The sequence below is a fragment of the Dama dama genome, chromosome 7, assembly GCF_033118175.1.
Source record: "Dama dama isolate Ldn47 chromosome 7, ASM3311817v1, whole genome shotgun sequence".
In the NCBI taxonomy this organism is placed as follows: domain Eukaryota; kingdom Metazoa; phylum Chordata; class Mammalia; order Artiodactyla; family Cervidae; genus Dama; species Dama dama.
This window is the reverse complement of record NC_083687.1, coordinates 48,980,905-49,006,863: the sequence shown is the minus strand read 5'-3', so window position 1 is coordinate 49,006,863 and position 25,959 is coordinate 48,980,905. Positions and strand designations below refer to the sequence as shown.

Sequence of the window (25,959 nt, the reverse complement as noted above, 5' to 3'; positions counted from 1 at the left end):
TTTTTCATTCAAAAAAATTTATTGGTATATAGTTGATTTACAATGTGTTAGTTTCTGCTATACAGCAAAAAGTCAATCAGTTAACACACATTAAGGAGTTGTTTTTTTTTTGAACCATAAAAGTACTGTTTATCTGATGTGTGGTTGCCAGTTCAACATTAGGTGACCAAAACACTAAATTCCCTATATTTCTACCGTCTTACTCTTTCTCTAAAATCAAAGTGAGCACATCTTGTTTAGAAGGATGAAGTAAGATTACATTATATAAGGCACTTAAAAAGTATACTGTAAGCTGTGTTATACAGATATAATTATTGTATTTACTTACCATAAATTGACTATTTCCACAGATAGTTTGAATCCGGACTTTTGTGAGGATCAAAATAGTGTAACTGTTAATTTATTGCTCTGTTGAGTGCACGGTGTTTGAAAACCCAGGTTATTTTCCTCTTGTTTATGGAACACAAATATGAAAATATCAGAGAAAATACGGCTTTGCTAAGGTGGACAGGCAAGTCACAAGAAAACACTGTTTTAGCAGTTAAAAAAATGAGAAGAGTAAGAAAGAGCAGGTAATAAGTGACACAACTAATTTGCCATCCTCTATTCATTGTATGACTTTGAGTTACACTAAGTCAATAAAATATTAATCTCTGCATTTAATTGGAGTTGAAAATTAATGAAATAATTGTAAAACCTTTCTGAAGGACTAAAAGCAGGCTACTAAAAATGCATTCTCTATAATGATCTAGCTTCAAATAGTTTGACTGAATTAACATTTTAAATATTTTTTTCTGATATTTTTCATCCTGAGATAAAGACTTACAGCTGTAAAATGACAAAAAAGAGGCCTGAGGGTACAATTTCAGAAAAGGCAATCATTACGCCAAATTACAAAGCAATAAAACCCTCTGCCTTTTAATTTGCAATGGCAACCACAACCCAATGTATTGAAACATACGTACTGTAGAAGACAGTTCAAGAAGTAAACAGAAGTGTTCAGACTGAAAAACCTATGTGTGACAGAAGCAAAAAGGAGAATTCACAATGTACATTGGAGGCATCTGTGATTTCTCCTGATTTTCATCGAACTTTGGGGTTAATACCACAAATCTAGTACTTCTATCTACATACTTATAACAGGGACCTGGCACATTTTCACAAACTACAATAATGTCCTAAAAGAAAAGAAAATTCCAAAATGAAGTACTCAGGTTAAGAGTTACGCAGGTTCAAAACAAGACTACTCTGCTCTTATTTGCTTTTATTAGCTCACGAATAGTGAAAAGAATTCAACGGAACAGAAACAATAAAATTAGCTTACAGACAACAAGAAACCTAATAATAACAATAATAAAAAAAGAAACCACCAAATAGAAAACATTAGGCACAATGACTGAAAGAAAAGACATCATCCTTTATACTAGAATATGGACATGGTGTTTTAGGAGGGAAATTTGAACATAATAAAATCCACGTATACCTATCTAACATGCCATTTCTTTTTTTGGGTAACTTTATTTTTTGACATTTTTAACTTTTTACTTTGTATTAAGGTATAGCTGATTAGATCACTGCAGATGGTGATTGCAGCCATGAAATGAAAAGACGCTTCCTCCTTGGAAGTAAAGGTATGACCAACCTAGATAGCATATTAAAAAGCAGAGACATTACTTTGCCAACAAAGGTGCGTCTGGTCAAGGCTATGGTTTTTCCAGTGGTCATGTATATATGTGAGAGTTGGACTGTGAAGAAAGCCGAGAACCGAAAAATTGATGCTTTTGAACTGTGGTGCTGGAGAAGACTCTTGAGAGTCCCTTGGACTGCAAGGAGATCCAACCAGTCCATCCTAAAGGAGAACAGTCCTGGGTGTTCATTGGAAGGACTGATGCTGAAGCTGAAACTCCAGTACTTTGGCCACCTCATGCGAAGAGTTGACTCACTGGAAAAGACTCATTGGAAAAGATGCTGGGAGGGGTTGGGGGCAGGAGGAGAAGGGGATGACAGAGGATGAGATGGCTGGATGGCACCACTGACTGGATGGGCATGAGTCTGAGTAAACTCCAGGAGTTTGTGATGGACAGGGAGGCCTGGCGTGCTGCGATTCATGGGGTCGCAAAGAGTCGGACACGACTGAGCGACTGAACTGAACAGCTGATTAACAAACAATGTTGTTGTATTTCCAGGTGAAAAGCGGAGGGATTCAGCTATACACACGCACACATCTATTCCTCCTCAAACTCCCCTCCCCTCCAGGCTGCCATGTAACACTGGGAGGCGTTCCCTGTGCTGAATAGTAGGTCCCTGTTGGTTATCCATTTTAAATAAAGGCGTGTCACACACTATTTCTGTATAGAGAAATCTCACTAGCTACTGAACAACTGAAATGCTGGAGAAAATTTAAACTATTTTTTTTTTTTTTTATATGGCTGAGCTCATGGCAAATTAATGAACACAACTGAAGATATACTGGGAAAAGCTGAAATTCCACAAGACAGTTTGGCTACGGAACTGATAACTGTCCCAGGTCCCACCCCTGACGCCTAGAAGGACCCCAGTTTTAAGGACTACACCTGCATGGGGGGCAGGAATCACGGCCTGGGACTGTGTTGGTCTGCTCGGGCCACGGTAACACAGCTCCACAGACGGGCAGCTTACACACAAGAAAATCATTTTCACATGGTCTGGAGGCAAGATGTCCAAGATCAAGGCGCCATAAAATTCCATCCTGTTGTGACCTCTTTTCTAGTTTGCAGACAGCCACCTTTTCTGTGTGCACATGGAGAGACGGTCTCTTCTTGTAAGACAGGCTCTGTCAGATCAGGGCCCCACCCTTCTGACTCCATTCAACCGTAATTACCTCCTTATCAGCGCCATCTCCAAATACAGATGCACTGGAGGCTGGGGCTTCAACATATGAATTTGGGGGACACGATTCAACCCACAAGAGGGACTGAGCTGGACCGCAACACCACTGATGACTCCCCAAAGGCCCCTCTCAGGGTGTGAGCTAGGAAACACCGTACATTTCTCGGCTGCGTTCCAAGTGGAGATATGAAGGATGAAAAAAGTCTCCAGGAATGCCTTATCACGGCCTGACACTGCTGCGTGTCTGCGGAGGAAATTCACAAGGCTGTGCGTGTCGGCGAGCACACAGACACGCTGAAGGACAGGGAAGGAGCGGGGGAAACCCAAGGGAGCTCTGACCCTGATGCGGCCCAGGGTTAGCAGGCCCAAAACGCAAGTGCTGGGAAAAAACAACATGGCAAACTTGTCTGCTGGAATGTATCAAAAATTCCCCAAAATGGAGTTCAGAGGAATGTCAATGCACAACAACAATTCACTGATCACATCAGAAAACAAGTCATACACTTGTTTTGGACAAAACAGACTATAGATTCAGATCCACAAAAAAAGGATAAAAATATTGAGATTATCATAAACAGAATATAAAATAAGAAAATTTAATATGATAAAAGAAAAGAAAAAGAGAGAATAGAGGAACTACCCCAAATGACCAAGGAAGTTTGAGAAAGAACCAAACATTTCTGGAAATGAAAAAATATAATCACAATTAAGAACAATAGACAGGTTAAATACATTAGAGACAGCGAGAAAACACAATTAGTGAACTGGACAACAGATGTAAAGAAATTATCTAGTGTTCAACACAGAGACAATGAGAAAAATATGAAACAGAGATTATGAGATATAAAGAACAGAGTGAGATGGTAAAACTTAAGTCTAATTTGATTTCCTAAAGTAGAGAACTGAGAACATGCAAAGGTATATTACTCAAAGAGGTCAAAGCTGAAAATTTTCCATAATTCATGAAAGGCACCAACTCTCAGATTCAAGCAGCTCAGTGAATCTGAGTAGATTAATAAAAAGAAATCCACAGCAGACAGGTTTTAGTATAATGACATTTGATTGCAGCATGTCAGAGATAAAGAACTTAAACATAACCCAAAGGAGAAGACCGATTACCTACAAAGGAACACTAACCAGCTAACAAGGGTCATTTCAGAAGAATCAGCGGAAGCAACACAAGAGTGGAGCGGCATTATTAAACAATGAGAGAAAGTAACTGCCAATCCAGACTTGTATACCCAGCTAACTTTCAAGGACAATAAAACAGTAAACTTGTAGGTAAATTTAAACAAATACTGACTGTATACAATAACTATTTTGGAATTAAACGGAGATAAAACTAAAATTCTAGACACTTATAAATTAAGGGAAGGCAATCAGATTGTGTTCAGAAGTCTGATGTTCAGCCTAAGAGTGAAAACATAAAACTTTAGATTCTGTTACTAAAATGCAAACTAAAATTCACGGTAAGCACTAAAAAGACAAAATTTGAGTTTTACCTTTTAAACTAGCAGAGAAAAAGTAGATGGAAAAACAAGAAACTCAATGCAGAAGATGGGGGTGGGGAACACCCAAGGGCAGAGAGATGATAAAATGGTAGAACAAAAAGCACAATAAGATGGTATAAATAAACCCTAATATGTTAGTAATTTCCACAAATGTAAATCAATTAGCGTCTCCAGCTAAAATATAGATAGAAAGAAAAAAAAAAATCTAGTTAGTTTTTAGTGGGTACATGAAAACACAGCATAAAGGTCTGACAGAAGAACAGAGAAACATATACCATACTAACACTAACTAGCTGGTGTGGCCTATATAAATATTTCTTTCAGAAACATAAGATTTTAAGGCAACATAAAATGATATAAAAACATTGTTAGAAATAGAAGCTGTGACAACAAATGTAAGATTCAATTCTAAATGTGGAAGATAAATAATTCTAAACTTGTAATAGATGGAATAACAAAGTTTCAGAACATATAAAACAAAAACTAACACAATTACAGAGAGAAATTAGAAAATCTACTAGAACAGAAAATTTTAACACCTCTTAGAATCTGAAAGATCAAGTAGAAGAAAAAAGAACATTAAAATAGAGACTATCTGGCCAATACAATTAACAGTTTGGTCTAATGAACACCCAACAACTGGAAATAGGCATACTCTCGAGCACTAACACAACATTTACAAAAACTGACCATATTTTAAGTCAGATGGCAAATCTCAACAAGTTGTAACAGTTCAGTCTTATATGAATCTATTCTTGGACAACAGTCCAATGAAAGCAGAAATCAGTAAGAACAGAACTTAAAATTTTGTCTACATGTTAGGAAAAAAAAAAAAACCACATATGCAAGTAAAAAAAAAAAGAAATCATGACAGAAAATAAAAAAGAGTTAGAATTTAAAAACAAACATGTCTACACTTTAAATTGACAAAACATTATTTCATTTTCTCATTAGACAGTAATCCTGTGAGCCACGGAGAAGCCATATTCTGCTAGACACCATAACAGCAGAAATCTGTTTATTATATAACCACTAAAGCAAATTCTTATATATAAATAAAATACATATCAAAAGTGATTTAGAAACTGAGAAATATAAGTGAAAGTGTTCACTACTAAAAATATTAAAAGGAAAGAGAACCAACCATCTCTTCTTAAGGTATACTGAGTAGCTAAAAAAGTTACAAAGATGAGATTTAGCATCAATGTTTAAAGCTCAAAAAGTTCATAAAGTCATTTTGGTTTAAGAAGGCCCTTAGATCCTCATATAATATATACAAACTCATATGGTAAAGTATTTATTATTCACACGAGATGAATGAACATGGTCAAAAATCTATGCACAAGTGGAGGAATCGTTACTGCTCACACACACGACCCTGGTTTCCTGGTTCCAGCATCTGTTCAGCGGTGCACTGGCAATTAATAGCTCTTCTGAAACTGCCTACAGTACAAAGGGAATTTTCATTTAGGGTTCCCCTCCCTTTTCATGTGCAGGATATTTTTGGAAGTATGTTTTCTTTTTCCATCCACTGAAAAGAGAATTAAGAAAATTCCAACATGCCTGCATGTCAGCAAGTACTCTTTTTGGTCCAGGTACCAGAGGATGATGGATGAGCCTGTCAAGCCTACAGTAGCGGACAGAGGGAGTTGGCAGAAGTTCTGTGTTATTGAAAGAAATCTCAAATACTTATTTCATCTCCTCTATTAACTTTAATCACATTTTCAACATGCAGCCAAGAATGAAGCCTTGACAGTAAGCCATAAATTCACACAGGCGGGCATTGTCACTCTTCTGCAGCAGCAACACTGAGGTAACACAAGCGAGCTGGGTGTTTTCTTCACTGAAGAGCAACGAGGAAAACACCCGAGAGGCCTCTCCATACCTCACCTTCATCTCGAAATTACTGCATAAAATTCTGCTTGGTTCATGGTAAATTAAAAAAAAAATCTATTTAGTTCCTCAATTAGACCGTTAAATGCAGATTTTTAAAGATCACAGTGATGACAGAACTGGTACATGTTTCATCATAATACACCTGCTTATGAGGACAGACGTTCAACACTAAAAAGGATTTACATTTAACATGGATCATTTGCCGTGTGGGCAAATACTTCTGGTTTACTCAGAGCCAGGATCTTTATACGGTTCCAGAGGGAGGCCTTGGCAGAATTTGCTGATTACTCATTAAATGGCTGAAACATGTAGAGATGTTATTTCTCTTACAAAGCTTACCCACAGCAAAAACAGACGTAAAAATGAGGTAAAGACTATGGGCAAGATTATGGTTCTTGAAAAGGTTCAAAGTCAACTGTGTTTCTGGTAAGCTTTTCCTTGTAAGCATGTTTTAAACAAAGCTGAAAACATGAATGTTGGAAGGCCACAATCTTAACAAGCGTGTCTTGTTGCCCAGCGAAAACACGGCGTTATACGACAACTTCTCCCAGCGGACTGTTCAGAGACCAGCGTGGCCCCATGTCACAGCAGAGATGCGGTCTGACGCTCCTCTCTCTTCACTATGATCTCTGCTCCTGGGACAGCTGTTTCTGTCTACATTACTCATGGAATAACACCATATACATTCCTTCAAGAGCCAAGGAGGCCATGACAGGCAGACACCATCTCTGCTTTCTAAGCCATAATGATAAACTAACATTAACCCTGCAGAAGGATGAATTACATTACTTCCCTAAGAAGTCTGTACTTACGGTTCGTTCTCTGAGATAATCAATCAATGGAAACCACGACTGGTCCACAATAGCCGAGAGCATGTGGACACCACTTTCCTCCAGCTTCTTCCCCTTCGAAGGATCATTTAGAGGCACTTGAAACTGGAAAGAGGTGGCACTCCTCTAGGACACAGCGAAGGCCCCAGGAGAGGGCTCCGTCTTCCGACAGAAGGGTGCCATCGAATATTTTGCTGAGCGTGAAGCAGAGGCTAGCTGGTTGGGTGGGAGCCGTTTTTGGTCAGCTTTTCCTCGGCAGTTCGTCACTGCTGTGGCTCACATGCTCAGAAGGTTGAGAACCTGGCCAGGCCCTTCTCCATCTCGGCATACTGCTCTCTGAGCTTCTCCAGGGCCTTCCCGTGCTCCCCGTCCACTTCGGCCTGCTTGCTGTGCTGCTCTTTCATGAAGTCCTCCCACTGCGTCACCTGCTGTTTCTCACGAGCTATCAAAAGGTCATTATGAATCTGAGAAAAGAAAATCTGAAAGTCACGTGACATTTTCCAAACAATTATTTTGCCATGCAGGGAGACAAAAATAATTTTATCTCTTGACATTTGCTCAGTGCAGCATAACAATCAGCTTGTAAGTCACAATGATAAAACTCCGTTACAGTTTTAATGTCCAACAAGAAAACAACGTATCAGACACATAAGGCAGTTCTCTTACTATGCCTGAACGTGGGCATTCACATTTCTGAAATTTCAAAAATATCTAGTATTTTAAACGACAGATTCAAATACAATCCAAGTAAATTTTCAAACCTCTATTTCCCAAATTTCATTTAATTGCATATAATTTAAAATGAAAGCATACATGCCAAAAGAATTGCTGTTGCAAGAAATTAAAATGCACATCTTACACAAAATATTTTTTAGACACATTTAAAAGAACCACAGATTATTAATCAATGGGAGAGAATTCAAGCAATCTCTTTTAGTTCAGTTCCAATTCTTAAAATAAATAAACACCAAAAGTATCTGCATCAAATATCTTAAGCTCATCTTGAGATGTTCCTTACTATTTCTATATGAGGACACTAAATGTACTTCTTCATGGCCACTGAGCTACTAAATCGCAGACTCAAACATAGGGCTCCCTGACACCCAAACCTATGTCTTTTCTATCACAAATGCAAATCAGATCATTTCAGGGAAGTTCTACACAGTTAAAAGTCTTACACACACACACACACACACACATAAAGCTATTACAAGAGTATTTTTCTGGCAATCTGATCTAAACTTCCTCAGCACCAAGGCTTCCCAAGTAAAAAGAGGTCAAGAGTGAATCTGAAGTTTCAGTTAGAGTGAAACAACCCCCTCAGGCATGCCCCTTGACCCACGGGGTCTGAGTAGGTGGACCGTGGTGCAGAGCGCGCGTCAGGGTGGGGTTTGCCGAGATCCAGTGCCTTGGGGAAACAGGTTAGATCCAGTGCGTTGGGGAAACAGGTTAGACAAAAGGCAAAACATGACTTTTTAACCTTTCAGCCTCAGAGGCGGCCATTCTTCAAAAGATAAATAAAACATTAAGAGTTCATTAAATTCTTTTCATGGAACTTTGGCAAAAACTATTATATTCTAAGAGAAAAGCCATAGTCAGAGAAGAAAAATGCAAATAAACTTCATCAAAATGATACTCTAGTTTTAGTTGGAAATTAATTTCTAATAAGCACAGAGGATACTAACGAACCCTGAATACTCAGAAGCAAGTTAAAAAGTATTCTAAGCTGACAGGAGTGAAGGTTCTCTCGGGTCTCATCTATTCTGGTTGTCAGGAAATGCGGTCTGCCTAGCTGTGACTTCCCCAGAACCGAGCCTAGACAGGGAGCCCAACTGCTCTCCATCAGAAGCAGCAAAGATGCCCCCAAGCTCATCCCAACAGGAGCACACTTCTTGGCCTAACAAGCCAGGGACTCTGTTTACAATTAAAAAGGACTCTCCCAAATAAGGGACAGGGTGGGTGGGAGGGAAGCGATACATACGTATACTGAAGGCTGATTCATGCTGTACTGTAGCAGAAACCCACACAACATTGTAAAGCAATTATCCTCCAATTAAGGGCTTCCCTGTGGCTCAGACGGTAAAGAACCTCCCTGCAATGCAGGAGACCCAGGTTGGATCTCTGAGTCGGGAAGATCCTCTGGAGAAGGGAACGGCAACCCACTCCAGTCTTCTTGCCTGGAGAATCCCATGGACAGAGGAGCCTGGAGGGCTACAGTCCACGGGGTCACAGAGTCAGACACGACTAAATGACTAACACTACTACTACTATCCTCCAATTAAAAATAAATTTAAAAAAAAAGGAACAATCATTGTAAACTGTGAGCTCACGTCAGACGACCATCTTAATTCGGCTTTTAAGGTCAAATAAAGGGACTCTGTGTCAGATTCAGTCTGAAACAAGGACTCCTCTAGCTGAAACACTCTTGAAAAATCACTGTCACATCTGTCCTCATGCTCAACAGATTCACACACGACTAACAGAAGAATACAATAGAGCAATCAAATTATTTACCTGTAGTAATAGTTAAAATTACCTGTAAGAGGTAATTACAGTTTGCAGCTAAAATTTCTAGCAGCTACCAAAAAAGTGCATACTAAATTATACATTCAAAAGTGATGTTCATGGTGGTGGGAGTAATTAGTATCTTTGGCAAGCAATCTGCAAAAATCTATCAAAACAGAAAGTGTAAATATTTATGGCTCAGTCATGTCTCTTGGATTAGCATCTCCCCTTCATTTTTATTAAAGTATTACAGAGCTTAGAAACAAATTCAAATACAAGATTATAAAGGGACAGGCCCCCTCCTTCACCCCCCAACACACATCAAATCCGTGTCCTTTTTTCTAGGACTATTACTAGTTCGATGGCTACACTTGTAGTCTTTTTCCTATGTTTATACAAATATTTACTTAATTACAAAATGGAGTCATATTACACGTCTGCAAGTACAATTTTTCAATAATGATACAATACAGCAGGAGTGGGGAGAGCTCTGCCTGGGTGCAGGCAACAAGAGGGTGCACTGTTCAAACAAAATTTACATCAGTGACACAAACAACGGAAAGACTGGTTCTTATTATCACCAGGCACTGGCAGTACTGAATAAGGTCAGACACAGGACTCCTCAGCCCCAAATCCTTCTTTGGTCTGAGCTCTAAACAATTGCCGAGATTACTGTTGAAGTTCAGTAATACCCAAGTTTCAAATTAAGACATTTTCATTGTTTATCCTTTAATAATAAACTCTGAAGTTAATTTAAAGGACTTCCAGTTACAGAGCCAATCCTGGACAAATTGAGTTGCCTACACATGTTCATTTCCAAAGTAAATTCCTAACAGTTCAGAATCATGTCACATGCTTTCCTTAGATGCTCAGCCCCTCTAACTCCTGGGTTACTCAATACTCTTGCATTTTTTTAAAAAAAGTGACATAGATGAGCAATTGCAGAAATAAAGCCTGAATTAGTTCAAATCTAGAATTCTACACTACAATGTTTACTTAAGTTTACATATTTTTACTCTGTACTTAAAATTTTTATCCTGTGGAGACTGGGACCCACTACAATGGTTTCCAAAGAAATAAAGATAGTATTGCAATTTCTAGAATTTACTGTGAAATGTGCTTTTTATGAATCTCTTCCAGACTTATGTTTAATACTTCCCCCAAACTATGTATGTGTGCATTTTATCACAATTAAAAAAACTTCAAGTTTCGGGGTGGGTGGGGTTCCCAAATGAAATCAATTGCATACTCAAAGATGTAGACATTATTTGTTTTCTCAAGATAAAAAAAAGAAAACCCCACTTTAAAAGAAAATAAAGGAAAAGTTTATTAAGGAGCTGTACTGGGAACCAAAAGTAATTAGCTGTAAAGGTTTGTCTCTTTCTACAACAAAGAAACAGTAATAACAACCCAGCTTCCTTACGTTCCATTGGCGACAAATGTGAAGTCAGTCCTGAAGGCAAACCGTGTCCAGGACCAGGTCTATAAAAGAACTGACGGACACACAAACATTTTTGCACGCTTTACTCTAAGCTGGTAATTCTCACCTGGGGGGTGATTCTGACGCTCCTGTCCTCTCCTGTCCCCCAGATTTTTGGTTATTACAATGCAGATTGAGGGGGAAGGGGTCATACTGGCCTCTGGTGGGCAGCGGCCAAGGATGTGCTAAACATCCTACACAGACTCTACAACAGAGACTTATCTGCTCCAAAATGTCAACAGCGCAGAGGCTGAAAAACCTGGGTCTAAGGGAAAACTCTGAATAAACCAACGGTTGTCTAAAAGGTTCTTTTGGAATATCTGTAAGCAATACATGTGCCTTTAATCTTACATATGCCTTACACAGATAAATGAGAAAGTATAAAGTGTCAGAATAGCAAGTGTAGTTATTTTCAGTACTTAAAACACTATGTACAGTCACCCTGAGGAATCTGTGGGGTGATGATTCCAGGACCCTCACGGATACCAAAGTCCGCAGATGCTCCAGGCCCTTAGAGAAATGGTACAGGACACGGCATGTAACCCGTACATCTTTCCACACATTTAAAGTCATCTCTAGATTACACGTAATGCCTAATCTAATACAATGTAAATGCTACGCAAGTACAACATAAATGCTATGCAAACAGCTGCCGGCATGTGGCAAATTCAAGTTTTGCCTTTTGGAACTTTCTGGAATTTAAAAAATATCCATTTAAAACATTTTGGTTGAATTCATGGATGCAGGACCAGCGGATACAGACAGCCTAGTGTACTGACCCACTACTTGGCATTTTCAAACTCTATCAAGAGAAATGTCTGAGCCACACTATCTCCCTGCTCTCGTAACAAAACAAGGAGTAAAACTAAAGCTAGTAAGTATTTGTGGATGAGATGAATCAAAGGATTCAGACTCACTTTATTATTATCTCTAGTCTGATTGAACAGAACTTCAAAAAGTTGATGCCTGTGCACAAACCTCAGTATAAACTAGTATCAGATAATCAATCAACTCATCGCCTGCTTTTGGCAGCTTATTTAAGTCACTGACTTTATCAGTCATTTGTATTTTCATTTGGTAGCACCCAATATGCAACTTGTATTAGTTACTAGTTTTTAAGGCATATGTCAAATAGCTGGGGAATGCGAATTTGTTGTTCTGAGTGTACTTTTAGGTATCAATTGTGGGAAATGTGACTTGGATGAATGACGTTTATCATAATTTACTTCCCACAGAATTCCACAAATTGTCTCGATATGAAAGCAATAACGATTAAAGGCAATGGTCTATTTTATTCCATTACTACTCCCATCTTTCTTTGTTCTGAGAGCCATTCAAATACACAAAATGCAGCCAAGAGAATAACCAAGGCAACGGTTAACATTAGACTGTAAAATGCAGCTAGAGGTCAATTTTGCTTGGTACAGACTTGCTAGACAAGAAATTAAGCCTCACTTTTCTGTCTTATATACAGGTAGTCCCAAACCTCTGCCACACACGTTTTGGGAAAACCATGTGTACAGTTGAAAAAGAAAAAGACCTTAAAGATTTGTATTTCAAATGCTCTGCTAACTAGATAAGTGCTAATAAAGATATTTCAATGTATTCGAAAATCCTGATTTTTAATGTGTATTCCATTAAAAAAAAAAACAGTTCAATAACAATCTTTGAGATAATACCTACAATGTACTTAAAATGAAAATCCCCAAGGGCTTTATTATTTCTTGAGGCTCTTTTTTTTTTTTTTAAACCAAGGGACAGTATCTTTGAATTTAGAAAATCATCAACAGGCAGGATTCTCAAGAACTTCACCAACTCTACAGACCACAGCAGGGCTCTTATCCAGAGTGACGATCGAGCTGGCGGGGGAAACGCCACCTGACATTTGTAGAGTAACACCATTTCACATAAATCACACAACACAGCGTATCAGGCACATAATCCCCTGAGAAGAATAAGCATTTGCATTGAAGCTCAAGGGCTTATCCAAGGGCATATGGTTAGCTAACAAAGGCAAGTACCTAAAAATAGAAGACACCAGGTTTTTCTTTTTACCCAATCTGGTAATTTTCCTACTTAGACACTGTTAATACACCAAATGTGAAAAAAATTCAGAGAGTCAAGAAGAACCATCCATCCCCAAATATAATTTAATTTTAGGTTAGTTCTGCTCAAGAAGGCAAGAATTGCCATTTTATCAGAAATCAGAATTGCTCTGAGAATGTCTTAGAAACAAAGATCAATAACGAGTGCACAGTCACATTAAAAAAAAAAAAAAAAAAAGACCCTTTTTCATTTTTATTTTGAAAGCCAAGAGAACTGCATATGTCACAGCCAGGGCTCTATCACAGGCTCCCTGATTCTCAAACGCAAACGCGTCCCTGGTGCTTCCACAACAAACTGCTTCATCTCATGCCTGGTTCTCTGTGCTCCTCTCTGGAAAGACCCACGTGGATGCTCCACGCGCCAGCTCCCTGGACCCCGACCTCTCCCATCCATGGCTCTGCTCCCCGTTCCCTGTCCTACAGTATCTTTCTTTCCATCTTCCATCACTCACGTTCCTACACGCAGATCAAGGTTGGGCTGGGGTGCCCCCATCCTCCTAGTAAATTACACTCTTTGCCCGGGCCACGCAAAGTTCTCCGCAACTTTATGAGAGGTCGTAACTTTATCCTACACTATATTAGTGTCAGTGGTTGGGACTCCTAGACCTTTAGCTTCTGTGTGTACAAACTGCCTTACAGTAAAATCTTTCACCCCCAGTGGCACCTAGTCAAGTAGATACCGGAACAATACCTGTGGTCCAGCCGGGCCTCGCCCACTCCGCCTCTGCCATGCACTCTGGGCACCGGGCGGGTACGACGCCCCGACTTCGCAGCCAGTACGGCCCGGCCAGGTCACAGGTGTGCTCGCGACAGCCCTGCTTCCCCCCCTGGCCCACTGGGATCCTGTTCCTCCCAGGCAGCCTTCCCACCTGGCTTAATCGTCAAGTCCTTTTGGTGAGGTTTGATTTATCAAACTGCTGAATCTTTAAACTTCATATCAACATTAAGAGTTGAACACAAAGTTGAGAAATTTAAACTTGGGCATGGTTCATTTCTTTTTTTTTTTTACAGTGGCAAATCTGTACCATTACTATTGATTAACCACACATTGCAGAGAAATGGAGACAGTAATACTTGCTGATACAACACACGCAGAAAGGCAGTATTTTCCGTATTTCTTAATAAGCATATTTCTACTGGCTTAGAGCAATAAATAACTCATAAAAATTCTCTAAACTGTAAGTTAAAACACCAAGTATCACAGGAACTTAAATGCTTGTGTTTTTCCACACCTGAATTTAGTTAAGATACAATTTAAATAAGCAAAGCACTACCCAGCAGGTGATTCGCACACTCTCAGATTAGTCATTAAAGAGCCCATCCACAGGCATGAACGCCTCCTTCTCTAGAAAAAATATACATCGTACACTCAAGGCTTCAGGCTCAAAGACTGCTATTTCCAAGCTGGTGGGTATTTTCTGTTCCATGTAAAAGTCCTATTCTTTCTCCTCTTAGAGAGAAATCCATTTTTAGGGAACAGATGGAAATGTTGAGAAAGAAAAAAAAAGAAGTCTGCAATCTGAATTATAAAAATATAGACAGTGCAATTATGTGACTTCACTGACTCAGCACATCTTCAATGAATCAGCCATTTTTTAATCTTTAAAAATCACTGCATAAAAGAAAATAAATTCAGAGTTTTTTTTTTTTTTTTTAACCAAAAGTAACTGCTAATAATATGATGATAAAAGCCCTGGAGTTACAGGCTCCATTATCCAGAGGATCCACTTTTACCTTTTTTCGCTCCTGTTCCCTCTGCTGGAGTCTACAGACCGAGTCAGTAGCTGCTTGCACTGAAACAAAACAGACAGGGGATTTTCAGTCACCAACCCTTACTCAAGGGGAGACTTATCTGGATTAAAAAGCAAAAGGACAAACAAAACAACACTTGGATTGTCTTGGATCTCAAGGAACCACACAAAAAAAGCTGGTGGCTAAAAAGTGAGGGAAAAAAAAAGATTCGGAATGGCATAATGAGAACCACTATCATTTGTGAGCCAAGGACATTTAGTACCAATTTCAATGACAAGTCATCATTAACAACCTCAAGATTCTCTGGAAAGATATAAACACATGACAAATGCATCATTCCCTTCCGATGGGGCGACCTCTGATTCATCAGATTTCCTCTCTCCTTTTCCTCATCCCTTGCAGGGCAGGAACTGATACCCAGAAAGCTCCAAGGACCTTCTCCTATTCTTCTCCCGTCTTTTAATTCGCCCTGGCTGCCACTGCCAGACTCAGGTTTCTCTGGGCTGCTTGCTTTCCAGGCAGCTCCCTTTTCAATGAATTGAAACAGCTGGTAACAATGACTGTAGCTAATTGCTGAGTGTTACTATGTGTCAAGAGCCATGCTAAGCGCTGTCCATGTTACTCCTCTCCACTTTCCTACTAGGTGAGGATCACCAGCCCATTTGACATTGTTGGCATCTGTAAAAACCTGAGGTGTGAAGAAGTGAAATGTCAGGATGTGGCTAACAGACACACACAAAGCAGGACTTAGATGAGGCCCTGAGTCTGAAGACTCGGTGCCCACCGTCAACACTCTGTCCCTCATACGATTTCACCAAGAGTCACACCCAGAGCCTTACTACCTGGGTAACCGCGCTGGGGCGTGCCTGCGTCCTCACTCATCTGTCAGGTGATTTCTTGAGCACCTGCGAGGTGCCAGGTGTTACCGCTGCTGCGCCTCACCTCTCAGAATCTTAGCTCCTCATTTGTGAAACAAACATAATGACTGGCGAGAGGGCTTAAGAGCTGATGGCAGAAATAAATAACGAAGTAGACAGCATGCTTAAAACCACGGGAAGACCAATATTAATAGTAAAAGCCACTCTGAGCAGCGGTTCTTGCACTTGGTAAGCAGTCAGGAAACGTCACTGACGCTTTCATTCTACACCCTGGCCTCTCCCTCTTCAAAGGGCTTTCCTATTCCTCTCCGCTAGTTATAACGTGGACATGTTTCAGAAGCCCAGTCCCAGGTTTAGGGCCTTCATAAAGCCCTCCAGATGAAACCTATCCCTATGTGGATTTCCTCTTATTTGAAATTCTTTTATCAGGGAGGTGTATATCCTACCCCGTGACTTTGCATTGCCTCAAACAGAGGCTTCCCCAGGTGTTTCCCAAGTACGCCTTCTACCCGCCCGGAACCAGCCCCAGTGAGCTCAGAGCTCCATGCAGGGCAGGCGCTGGGACGTCCTTCAGAAAAATGTTAGGCCCCTCCCTGTGAGAACATGGCAAACAGGAGGATGCCACTTTTAAAAAGTCAAGTTTTTATCAGTAGCCATTCGTTCTAGTCATACCAAAGATAATACTCTAGTACTAAAAATGAAGGTTCCCAATCATTGTTTGTTCTAATAGAAAAGCTGAAAACAAAACAAAACAGGAGTCAATTAGATCTGCCTTCTTTCTGTGGTATATTATTATTACATCATCTCTCCCGAGCATTGGTTCCATTACCTGGTTTCCACCCCCCCCCGGCTCTGAACATAACTTTTAAAAAATCCACTTTATGGACTTTGCATGCTTCATCATTTTCTGGGCTTAATCTAAGTGTTAAAGGAACACGACACTTATCTTGTTTAAAAATTTAATTAGAATACATCTGACAAAGGCACACTTCTCTTCCTTATCACAATTATCTTTGTACTTAGAATATCCATTTTTAGACATTTCAGTCTCTGAAGTAATGTTTTTTTAACTTTTCATCCAAAAAAAAGGTTTGCTTTCCAAATTTAAGGAAACCTGCTTTTCTAAAATCTAAGAAACCACCTTAGAAGTGACTACACTTTTCTTTTCCCTTTCCTCACAAGTCGAGACTCCAGGAGGAAAAGGCTCATTTCGCTAACCTTTCCTATCTCTTCTACACCATGAATAGGTTGTTCCCAATTCAGTAGCAATAGGAACAGATTCTATGAAGAACTGAGATGCCTCATCCCACCATAACCACTCCACCCCCTGAAAAATGAGAAAAATAAAATGGGTTGACAAAATTCTTACAACTCTAACATGCTTTAATTTGCAGAGAAACAGAGGGTGGGGCGGGGAGGTAGGGAGAAAGGGATACAATGTGGGAGAGACAGATAAGACAAAGCATTCATTCTGAAAGAAAACCTCATAGAACTCTCCACAGATAGTCCCTAAGAAAAATCATCACACGAGTTTATTAAGAGACATCAAACACGCAGCATGAAAAATGAGAAAACCACAGAACTAAGGAAACAAACAACTATAACCACCTCGTTACAGATCTAAAAACGCATCAAAGACAGAAAGAAACTGAACAATCTTCGGACTAAATAATTGGCAGCATTATTACTGCAGAACAGAAAGCAAAGACTGTAAAGCCTCATTTGTAAACAAAGTGAGGGGTCACAACTGAGAGGCCTGGGGAGGAGGCAGAGGGAAGGGGTGAGGGCCTGACCCTCCCCGCCCCCAGCATCTCATGCATAAACAACAGGCCTCTAACTCTTGCCCTCTTTTAATCTTTATTTTCCTCTGAGTGATCTTTCAGTAAAAACTCTCTTTTACAATAAAGAAACAATTATTTTAATGTATTTCCTTCAGTTTTACTTGAGATTTTGTTCTGATAAATTCAACTAAAATTTAAAATTAATACCTTAACTTAAAAATTGCCCGAGCCCATTCTTAACAAAAGTTCTCTCCCCTCCTCACACCTACCCAACTGTTCTTTCCGTTACCGCCTCCACTCAGCCTTCTATTTCAATATATATACACAGAGATGTCGGGATGACAAGTCACCAAAGTTAAAAAGCAACGGTTATCTTTAGGTAATTAAACTGATTTACTGCTTTCTTCTTTTTCTTTCTTATTTTCTTATTTCTACTTTCTTATTACTTAGACATATATCCTTTTCTCTAAATAATGAAAAATAAAGTCTTAAAAAAGAGAGAGGAAGGCAGGAAGGGAGAGAAAATTCTTTTACTATGGCCTTGTTAGTTAATTTAAATTGAGAAACAACCTAGAGGCTGTCTGTCCTTCTTACCCTCTCAGAAGAAGGACTGGTTCTTGATTCTAAGCAAGAACAGACACTCAGCAGCGTCTCTGGAACGGAGATGCGTGAGCGCGGTGTTCTGCTGACAGGGTGCTGTGGGGGTCAGTCCCCACTCACACAGCCTCCCAGAGCTCAGGGACTCTCCGGGGTTAACGTTTCCAGAAGCCACGGGGATCCTTGGATCTGTCGGCCCTGCTCACCCCCTGCTAAGAGGCCCAGCTGGGACTCCCTGACCATCTCCGCGCCAGCAGTCAGGACGCGCCCCCACCCCAGACCCACTGTAGCTCAGGTCTGAGCAGTGTTGGACCAACAGCTGCAGATCCGCACTCAGAGCTCTGGGGGTCTCAGCTGACCGCGTGCCCAGCTCAGCCCTCAGATGTGCAGAGCTACGACAGACAGGCCTGACAGGCACAAGACGGAACCCCACGGTCACTAACCCTGCAGCTCAACTTTAACTTACTTGGATGAGAGCACATCCCATAGACAAACGCAAGCCAGCATCGCGGCTTAAAATGTCAGCTTTTCAAACGTGAAATTCCCCAGGAACGGCAGCTGGGCCCAGGCCAATTCTTAAAAAACTATGTTGGCTCTAAAAGCAAACGATTATCTCCATTATACCTGTGACGTTCGTGATAACAGATACAAGGACATCTTTAGGCTGGAGCCTACTGAGGAAGCCATTCCTGTTTCTATTCTCAGCAGTACCCCCAAGGCCGCTGTGTGTTTCTAATGCTAAAACTTTCATTATTGCCTCACGTTTTAATTCTTCCTTTTAGGAAAATACATGTACCGTCTGGATTCCCTATGACCTCTAAAACTTTGCTATTTCATTGTGAAGACTACGCTTTTTTTTTTTAATGTTTTTTTTTAAATTTTTGGCTGTGCTGGACCTTCACTGATGCACGTGGGCTTTCTCCAGGTGCGGCGAGTGGGGGCCGCTCTCTGGTTGTGGTATGCAGGCCTCTCATGTGACAGCTCCTTTTGGTGTGGAGCACGGACCCTAGAGCACGCAGGCTCAGCAGCCGCAACGCAGGAACTCAGCTGCCCCACGGACCCAGGGATCGTGGACCAGGGATGGAACCTGTGTCCCCTGCACTGGCAGACAGATTCTTAACCACTGGACCACCAGGGAAGTCCCAAGACTATGCTTTTAACATGAGGCTTCCCATCAGAAATAGCTATGGCCCAGGAATGAAACTGATTGAAAAATCCATTCATAGTTTTTTTTTTTTAAACTAATTGTAATCCCATTTATTTTTATATACTCAAAGTGTGTAAAAGGAAAGTTACAGCACGTTTCAAAAGCATACACAGGCATTTTGATCAATAAATCTGAGTTCTACTTCCAGTGTAATGTCTAGACAGCTTGTCGAGGTTAAGGAACTGACTGTATGAAGGAGAAGGGCATGTCTGCAGTGACATGTAAAGCCTGAGACCAGGTTTAGACTCTTCCCTCTTCCACTCAGAGAAACCCCATGTCCTCTCCACCCTCCTCCGAGCATCTGAGGGTGCAGACTTCCCTGGACTTGCACACACACCCTCGGGTAACTCGGTCATTAACCAAGCCCTTCTGCCACTTCCCCTCACAGGCCACTATGTCACCAGTCTTTGCTTTCTTTTAAAAAAAAAAAAAAACTTGTTTATTTGGCTGCACCAGGTCTCAGCTGTGGCATGCAAACTCTTAGTTGCAGTATGTGGGATCTATTAGTAGTTCCCTGTCTAGGGATGGAACCCAGGCCCCTGCAATGGGAGCGCCGAGTCTTAGCCACTGGACCACCAGAAGCCCTGGTGCTTCCCTTTTTCCCTTGAAAGACGCTGCTTCGTTTTCTAGCACCCTCTGTCCTTGGACAAACCGAACAGCATCAATGTGGATTTGAGGGGAAGCCCCGAGTTTCTGATACCACCTCTAATTTTAAACTCAGTTACTCATAAAACTCCTTTGATTTTGTGATTTGATATGTTTGATAAGTATTCTTTTTAGCAAACCTCTTTCCACATTAAAACATTTTGCTTAATAAAAAAAGTGATAAAACAAACATTTATGACGGGAGTTTTTTTTTTAAGTTAAAAACTCTGGAATCCTGCTTGGCAACGAAGCTTCATTGCATACCCTAATTCCTAGTCATCAAACATTTTCTTGCAGATACATTTTTTAAGCTAAAAAAAGGTTTCAATTTTCTTACATCCTGGAAGGGTAATCTTGCGTGCCCACCTTCCTATGGAGGTTACTGCTCTTAACATCAAGGGCGACACACACTAATCACCTGGTTTCTGAAACTGGGCGGCTTCCCTCTCCATCTCCCACCAAACACCCTGGGAAATCCGTTTGGGCAGAGCGTGCGTTATGAAATAAAGCAATATATAAAAAAAAAAACAAACAACGCTGGCTTACATCTCTGGAGAACTTGGTTTAAGTTGTCTTGCATTGTTGCTCTACACGTCGGAAGAGTATGTTCATTTGTCTCCTGGATCATATGCTTCAGATTTTCAAGAACTCGCATTTCTCGAAGACCACGTTTTTCCTATTAAAAGAAAAGTACATATTGTGCCTTAAATCTTAGTAATTACTTTCTGAGACTTCCACCCAAGTTCTGGTTGCTAGGTTACAACTTATTACTGAAATTTATACAGTAAATTAATTATTTGGCGGTGAATGAGGTCACAACCTGGGGGTATTTTTTTAAAATTATGAAATGCTTCAAAAGTTGCAAATATGAGTCATATTTTCATACTGATGTTTAAAAATGGGCATGAGAAACACCAAAAGAACAAGAGACTTAGATTCCATGCATTTCATCTGTGGCAAAGAAATGATCAGATCTTAAATTATATTTTGTTGTTCTTATCATCATAAAGCTGCTATTATTATGCTCTGATCCCACTTCATCAAATAAAAACGCGTGGAACAAGTAGTAACACATGGGTTCTTCCCTCTGTAGAAGAGCTATCACTGAGGACCTGAGACCACCTTACAAGGGCCTGCCTGCACGGCTGGGCTTGGTGGGGACTGGGAACTTGACCAGCCAACAGCTCCCAAGCAGGTGACACTTTGTGTTAATGACAAGACACCTCTCTCCTTCCAGGAGTCCGGAACTTTGAGACATGACAGGCAGAGGCTGCCTACCTGTCGGGTCCCGAGGAAGAACCCTGGACCCCCAGGCTCAGACGAGCTTCCCCGGAAGACAACATATCATGTGTTGTCACAACCCCACTTCACAGGGGGAGTGAAGCGTGCCTCGCATGACTCCAGCGGGTAAGACCCTCTTGGAAGCTCCTGCCTGGCCTCCTCCAGATGCCTCCCCAGGCACCTGCTCTCTCTGCCTCCTTAGGCCACGAAAAACCTTGGGCTCCAGCACGCTGAGAAGTGCTGCTGAACTGATGCACTTGGGGGTGGTCCTGGGACCCCGAGCCCAGCCCTAGCTTCAGAAAGCTGAGCTGAACCCACCCTCCTGCTTGGGCGGGCTCAACTGAGTGACTCGCTTCCAGAGAATAAAGCGGGGAATGAGAAAAACATGGACTTCACGGTGCAGTCAACGAAGGTGACCTCGTGAGTGACGTCATGATGACGGCATGCACCTCCCGAGGTGACGTGACCACAAGGACATGCTCCCTCGCTCGGACGCCTTCCCGGAGCGCGTCAGCCCCGTCTAATCCTAAGAAAAACATCAGACAGACCCAGACGGGGCCACACTCTACAGGATACTGGCCAGAACTCAAGACTGTCAAGATCAAGAGAAACAAGGAAAGCCCGAAAAATTGTCACAGACCAAAGCGGACTAGAGAGACAGGACAATTAAAAGCAGTGTGGTGCCCTGGATTAGGTCCCGGGACAGGAAGAGGGCTGTAATGGAAAAACTGGTGACATGCGCGTAAAGGCTGGTGTTTCATTAGCAGTAATGTTCCAGTGTCAGTTTCTTAGTTTTTACCGATGTCTCACAGTAATTAATATAAAAGATTAATAATGGGAGAAAGTGGGCGAGGGGTACGTGAGAACTCTGTGCTGTATCAGCAAGTTTACTGTAAATCTTAAAATAATACAATGCAAAAAGTTCACTGAAAATGAAGGGTGGTAAGCATGATTATGAAAAAATAATGTTATAGTAGTTACTAGAGGTTTTGTTTTGCACTATCTTATGGAGCAGCTGGGGTAAGATATTTTACTCCAATTTTTCCATAATAAAAAATTTTAAACTTATACACAAGTTGAGAGAGAATGAAAGAATGAAGCTTGGTTTCTGGTGTATAACACCCCATAAAATTACAGATTCGGTGAGCTTTTCTCAAATTGAAACTGATAACAAGTGCTCATAATGTGCTTAAGACAGTACTTGGCACAAAACACTTAAAAAATGTTAGCAATTATTCAGAGTATCAGTAATTATATTTTTACATTAAAGATGTAATTTAATAATATCAGAGAGGAAATGAGAGACTGATGTAATATTTAAATTTTTCTTTTATTCAAAAAATAGTCCCACAAGTCCTAAAACCATACTGCATATCTATATAAATTTATTACATGTCATATGGGGGATAGACTTTTTCCTTATATTTAATAATCTGAGATACTTTTACAACCTAACCAAAATGAGAGATCAGATGTCAAGTGAAATTTTACTTTGTCCTGCCTTTCAAGGGATTTTCTCTTTAATAAATCAACATTCAAATGCATCAACATGAACCTTCCCAACTCTTCTCATTACTGTACCTATCTGAACAATCTTTTTTTCCTCCCCCAAATATAATCAACATTGCCTCCACTTTTTCTGTATTTCTCTAACTTCTATGTTTCTTTCTCAGAGCAAACATCAGCCCCTCTTCTGAAGAGTTCCCTCCCAACTCAGTTGAGAGTTGTTCCCTCTTCTGAGATCTCAATCACTGCACTTATTTTAACATCGTAGTTTCATCATTACAATCTGCTCTCTGCAGATGGTAAATCCCTGGAGGTAGAAACTGTTTCTTATTCATTTTTGCGTATCTGCTGAGGCAGACAGTTCTGGATCCGTTCCCCTCTTCCCTCTTCCTCTGAACACCCAAATACCATTTGGTGGTGATCACCAAGCATTTCTATAGTCACTGCGGCGGCAGCCTGCCTACTTGGTCATGTTCAACTCTTTGCGGCCCCAAGGATTTTAACCCACCAGGCTCCTCTCGCCTTGGAACTTTCCAGGCAAGACCACTGCAGTGGGTTGCCATTTCCTCCTCCAGGGAACCTTTCCCACCCAGGGATGGAACCTGTGTTTCTTGCATCTCCTGTGTTGGCGAGTGGATTCCTTATCACTGAGCCACCTGGGAAGCACTTGGCGGTAAAGGTGCTTATGGAACAGACACCACTAGCTGCCTCCCACCTGCCTGCCTTCTGCTGCAGGAAAGGCACACGTGATGGCTGGCCTCCTGAAGCCACTCTGTGAGCGAGAGGACGCGAGCAGCCCCGCTGGAGCAGAGGTGGAGGGCGCGGGGCTCTGGCCGCCGTGGGAGGAGAGGAGAGCCACTCTCTTCGGGGGTCTGTCCCTAGGAACCAAACACCTTCCTTCGGACACACGCGGGTATGTTCGGGAACTCGAGTAAAACAGACAATGAAGCTTGCTGAAGATGACGCAGGGAGCTGGTGCAGGACGGCAGGTCATGAGTTGCGACCCACGTGGGCCTCCCCCCTCGGAGGCCCGGCACCTCTTTACTCGCTGAGATCACCAGGAGGACGCGCACTCCAGAGGCCCCGCCCGGGTCTCTGTTCACAGCACTGACTGGAATCGGGGGAATAAAAGCGCTGTGCAAAGTCGGAGCAAGACAGTCAACGGTCCCGAAACACTAGAGAATGCAAAAAGAGGGCCTCCAGTATCCTAACAGGATGCCGATAACTGAAGTAACGCTGCCACCGTGTGGCACTTACTCCTTTCTTTTGGAGATAAAATTTTATAAAGAAAAAGATCACTGTTGCCGGGCGCATTAACTTTTAAAAATACATAAACTACAAACAAGCTTCGCTTTAAACATGAGCCAGTTTGCTTCAAATGAACCACATTTAAATGCTCTAAAGAAGATGAAACTCAAGGAACCACATTCAACGTCATATAATAATCTGTAACGGAAAAGAATCTGAAAAGAAGGTGTGTGCGCGTAACTCAATCCCTTTGCTGTGTACCTGAAACACTGTTAATAACTGCACTTCAATAATTAAAAAAACTAAACAAAACAGGAAACTTCCAGGAAGCCCTGCCAGCACTCCTCACCACTCCTCCGGGCCCAGCTGTGTGACTCAGGCAGACCGCTCTCCTGAAGCAGAGGAGGGTGTTATTTGGGCCAAGAAAAGAACTGTAAACAGCGCACACATCTCCTCAACTCTAAATCTCCAAAACGCTTTCAGTGTCTCCCGCACAATCTGAGGGGAAAGGTGAGAGTGTAACAGACAGAAAAGGCGGCTGAGCCCGATACAGAGGAACTCCCACTGAACTCCCAGAAAGACCCAGGAGGTGAGCGCGGGAGAGGCCAGCACCAGGGACCTTTCATGAAGACGGGGGACGCGACAGGCAGCTGCTGAGAGCGCCAGCACGCCGCCGAAACGCTCTGAGCCCTGCAGAGACGATTCTTCCGTGAGGACAGGAGTCAGCCCGGCTGCATGAAGAGGGGCCTGGGACTGTCTCACCCACGGATACAGCACTGGTTCCTAACACGAGGTCTCACAAAATAAGTGTTCAAGGTGTTCTGTTGGACCTTCTATAACAAGCTTACATCTACCATATCCAGCATGAAAATTTTATCCTTTAGTAAACAATCTCCTTCCCAGGTGGCACTAGTGGTAAAGAACCCGCCTCCCAGTGCAAGAGATGTAAGAGATGCCGGTTTGATTCCCTGGAGAAGGGAATGGCAACCCACTCCAGTATTCTTGCCTGGGGAATCCCATGCTCAGAGGGGCCTGGTGGGCTGCAGTCCAAGGGGTCACAAAGACTTGGACACAACTGAATACGCACACACAGGTCTTTAAAGATACATTTACAAACTTAAAAAAAAAACTTTTTAGTATTTCAGATTAGTCAGCCTGGGGCGGGGGGGAGTAAGATGACTTGTGAAAAAACTGGTGGGTGTTGGAAAAGCCAAGTTTTAGTCCAAGCTCTGCCAACTGTTCCCCTGAATCATAGTAAGTACCTTCAACATACCAGACATTTTTTCAGGCACTTGGATACAACAAAGCATAAGAACGGTTAAGTGTCTACATTCTCATGAAGGGCAATGGGCAATAAACAAGCAAAGAGTAAGAAAAATAGGCAGTAATAAGAGCTTATGGGAGGCAGAATTCTAAGCTGGTCCCTGAGACCCCCACCCCCAGTATACACTATGTGCTATGGTGTGCTCCAAGCGGCTTCAACAGGATGAGAACTGAGAACCTCCAGATGTTCAAGCTGGATTTAGAAAAGGAAGAGAACCAGAAATCAAACTGCCAACCACCACTGGATCATATAAAAAGCAAGAGAGTTCCAGAAAAGCATCTACTTCTGCTTCACTGACTATGCGAAAGCCTCTGACGTGTGATTCACAACAAACTGTGGAAAATTCTGAAAGAGATGAGAGTACCAGACCACCTTACCTACCTCCTGAGCAACCTGTATGCAAGTCAAGAAGCAACAGTTAGAACCAGACATGGAACAATGGCTTGGTTCAAAATTGGGAAAAGAGTACATTAAGGCTGTATATTGTCACCCTGCTTGTTTAACTTATATGCAGAGTACATCATGAGAAATGCCAGGCTGGATGA

At 41.5% G+C, this 25,959-nt stretch overlaps 1 protein-coding gene across 1 annotated transcript in view; it reads right to left on the bottom strand.

Annotated features, from left to right (window-relative positions):
* The window catches only part of BLOC1S5 (biogenesis of lysosomal organelles complex 1 subunit 5), a 29,860-nt gene continuing 3,901 nt past the window's right edge, over window positions 1-25,959 (bottom strand). The window contains exons 3-5 of the mRNA XM_061147658.1: window positions 20,602-20,731; window positions 14,930-14,988; window positions 1-7,569 (exon numbers count right to left, since the gene is read on the bottom strand). Of these exons, the coding sequence (XP_061003641.1) occupies window positions 7,390-7,569; window positions 14,930-14,988; window positions 20,602-20,731 (369 nt within the window). The 3' untranslated portion in view covers window positions 1-7,389. The remainder of the gene's footprint in view (window positions 7,570-14,929; window positions 14,989-20,601; window positions 20,732-25,959) is intronic.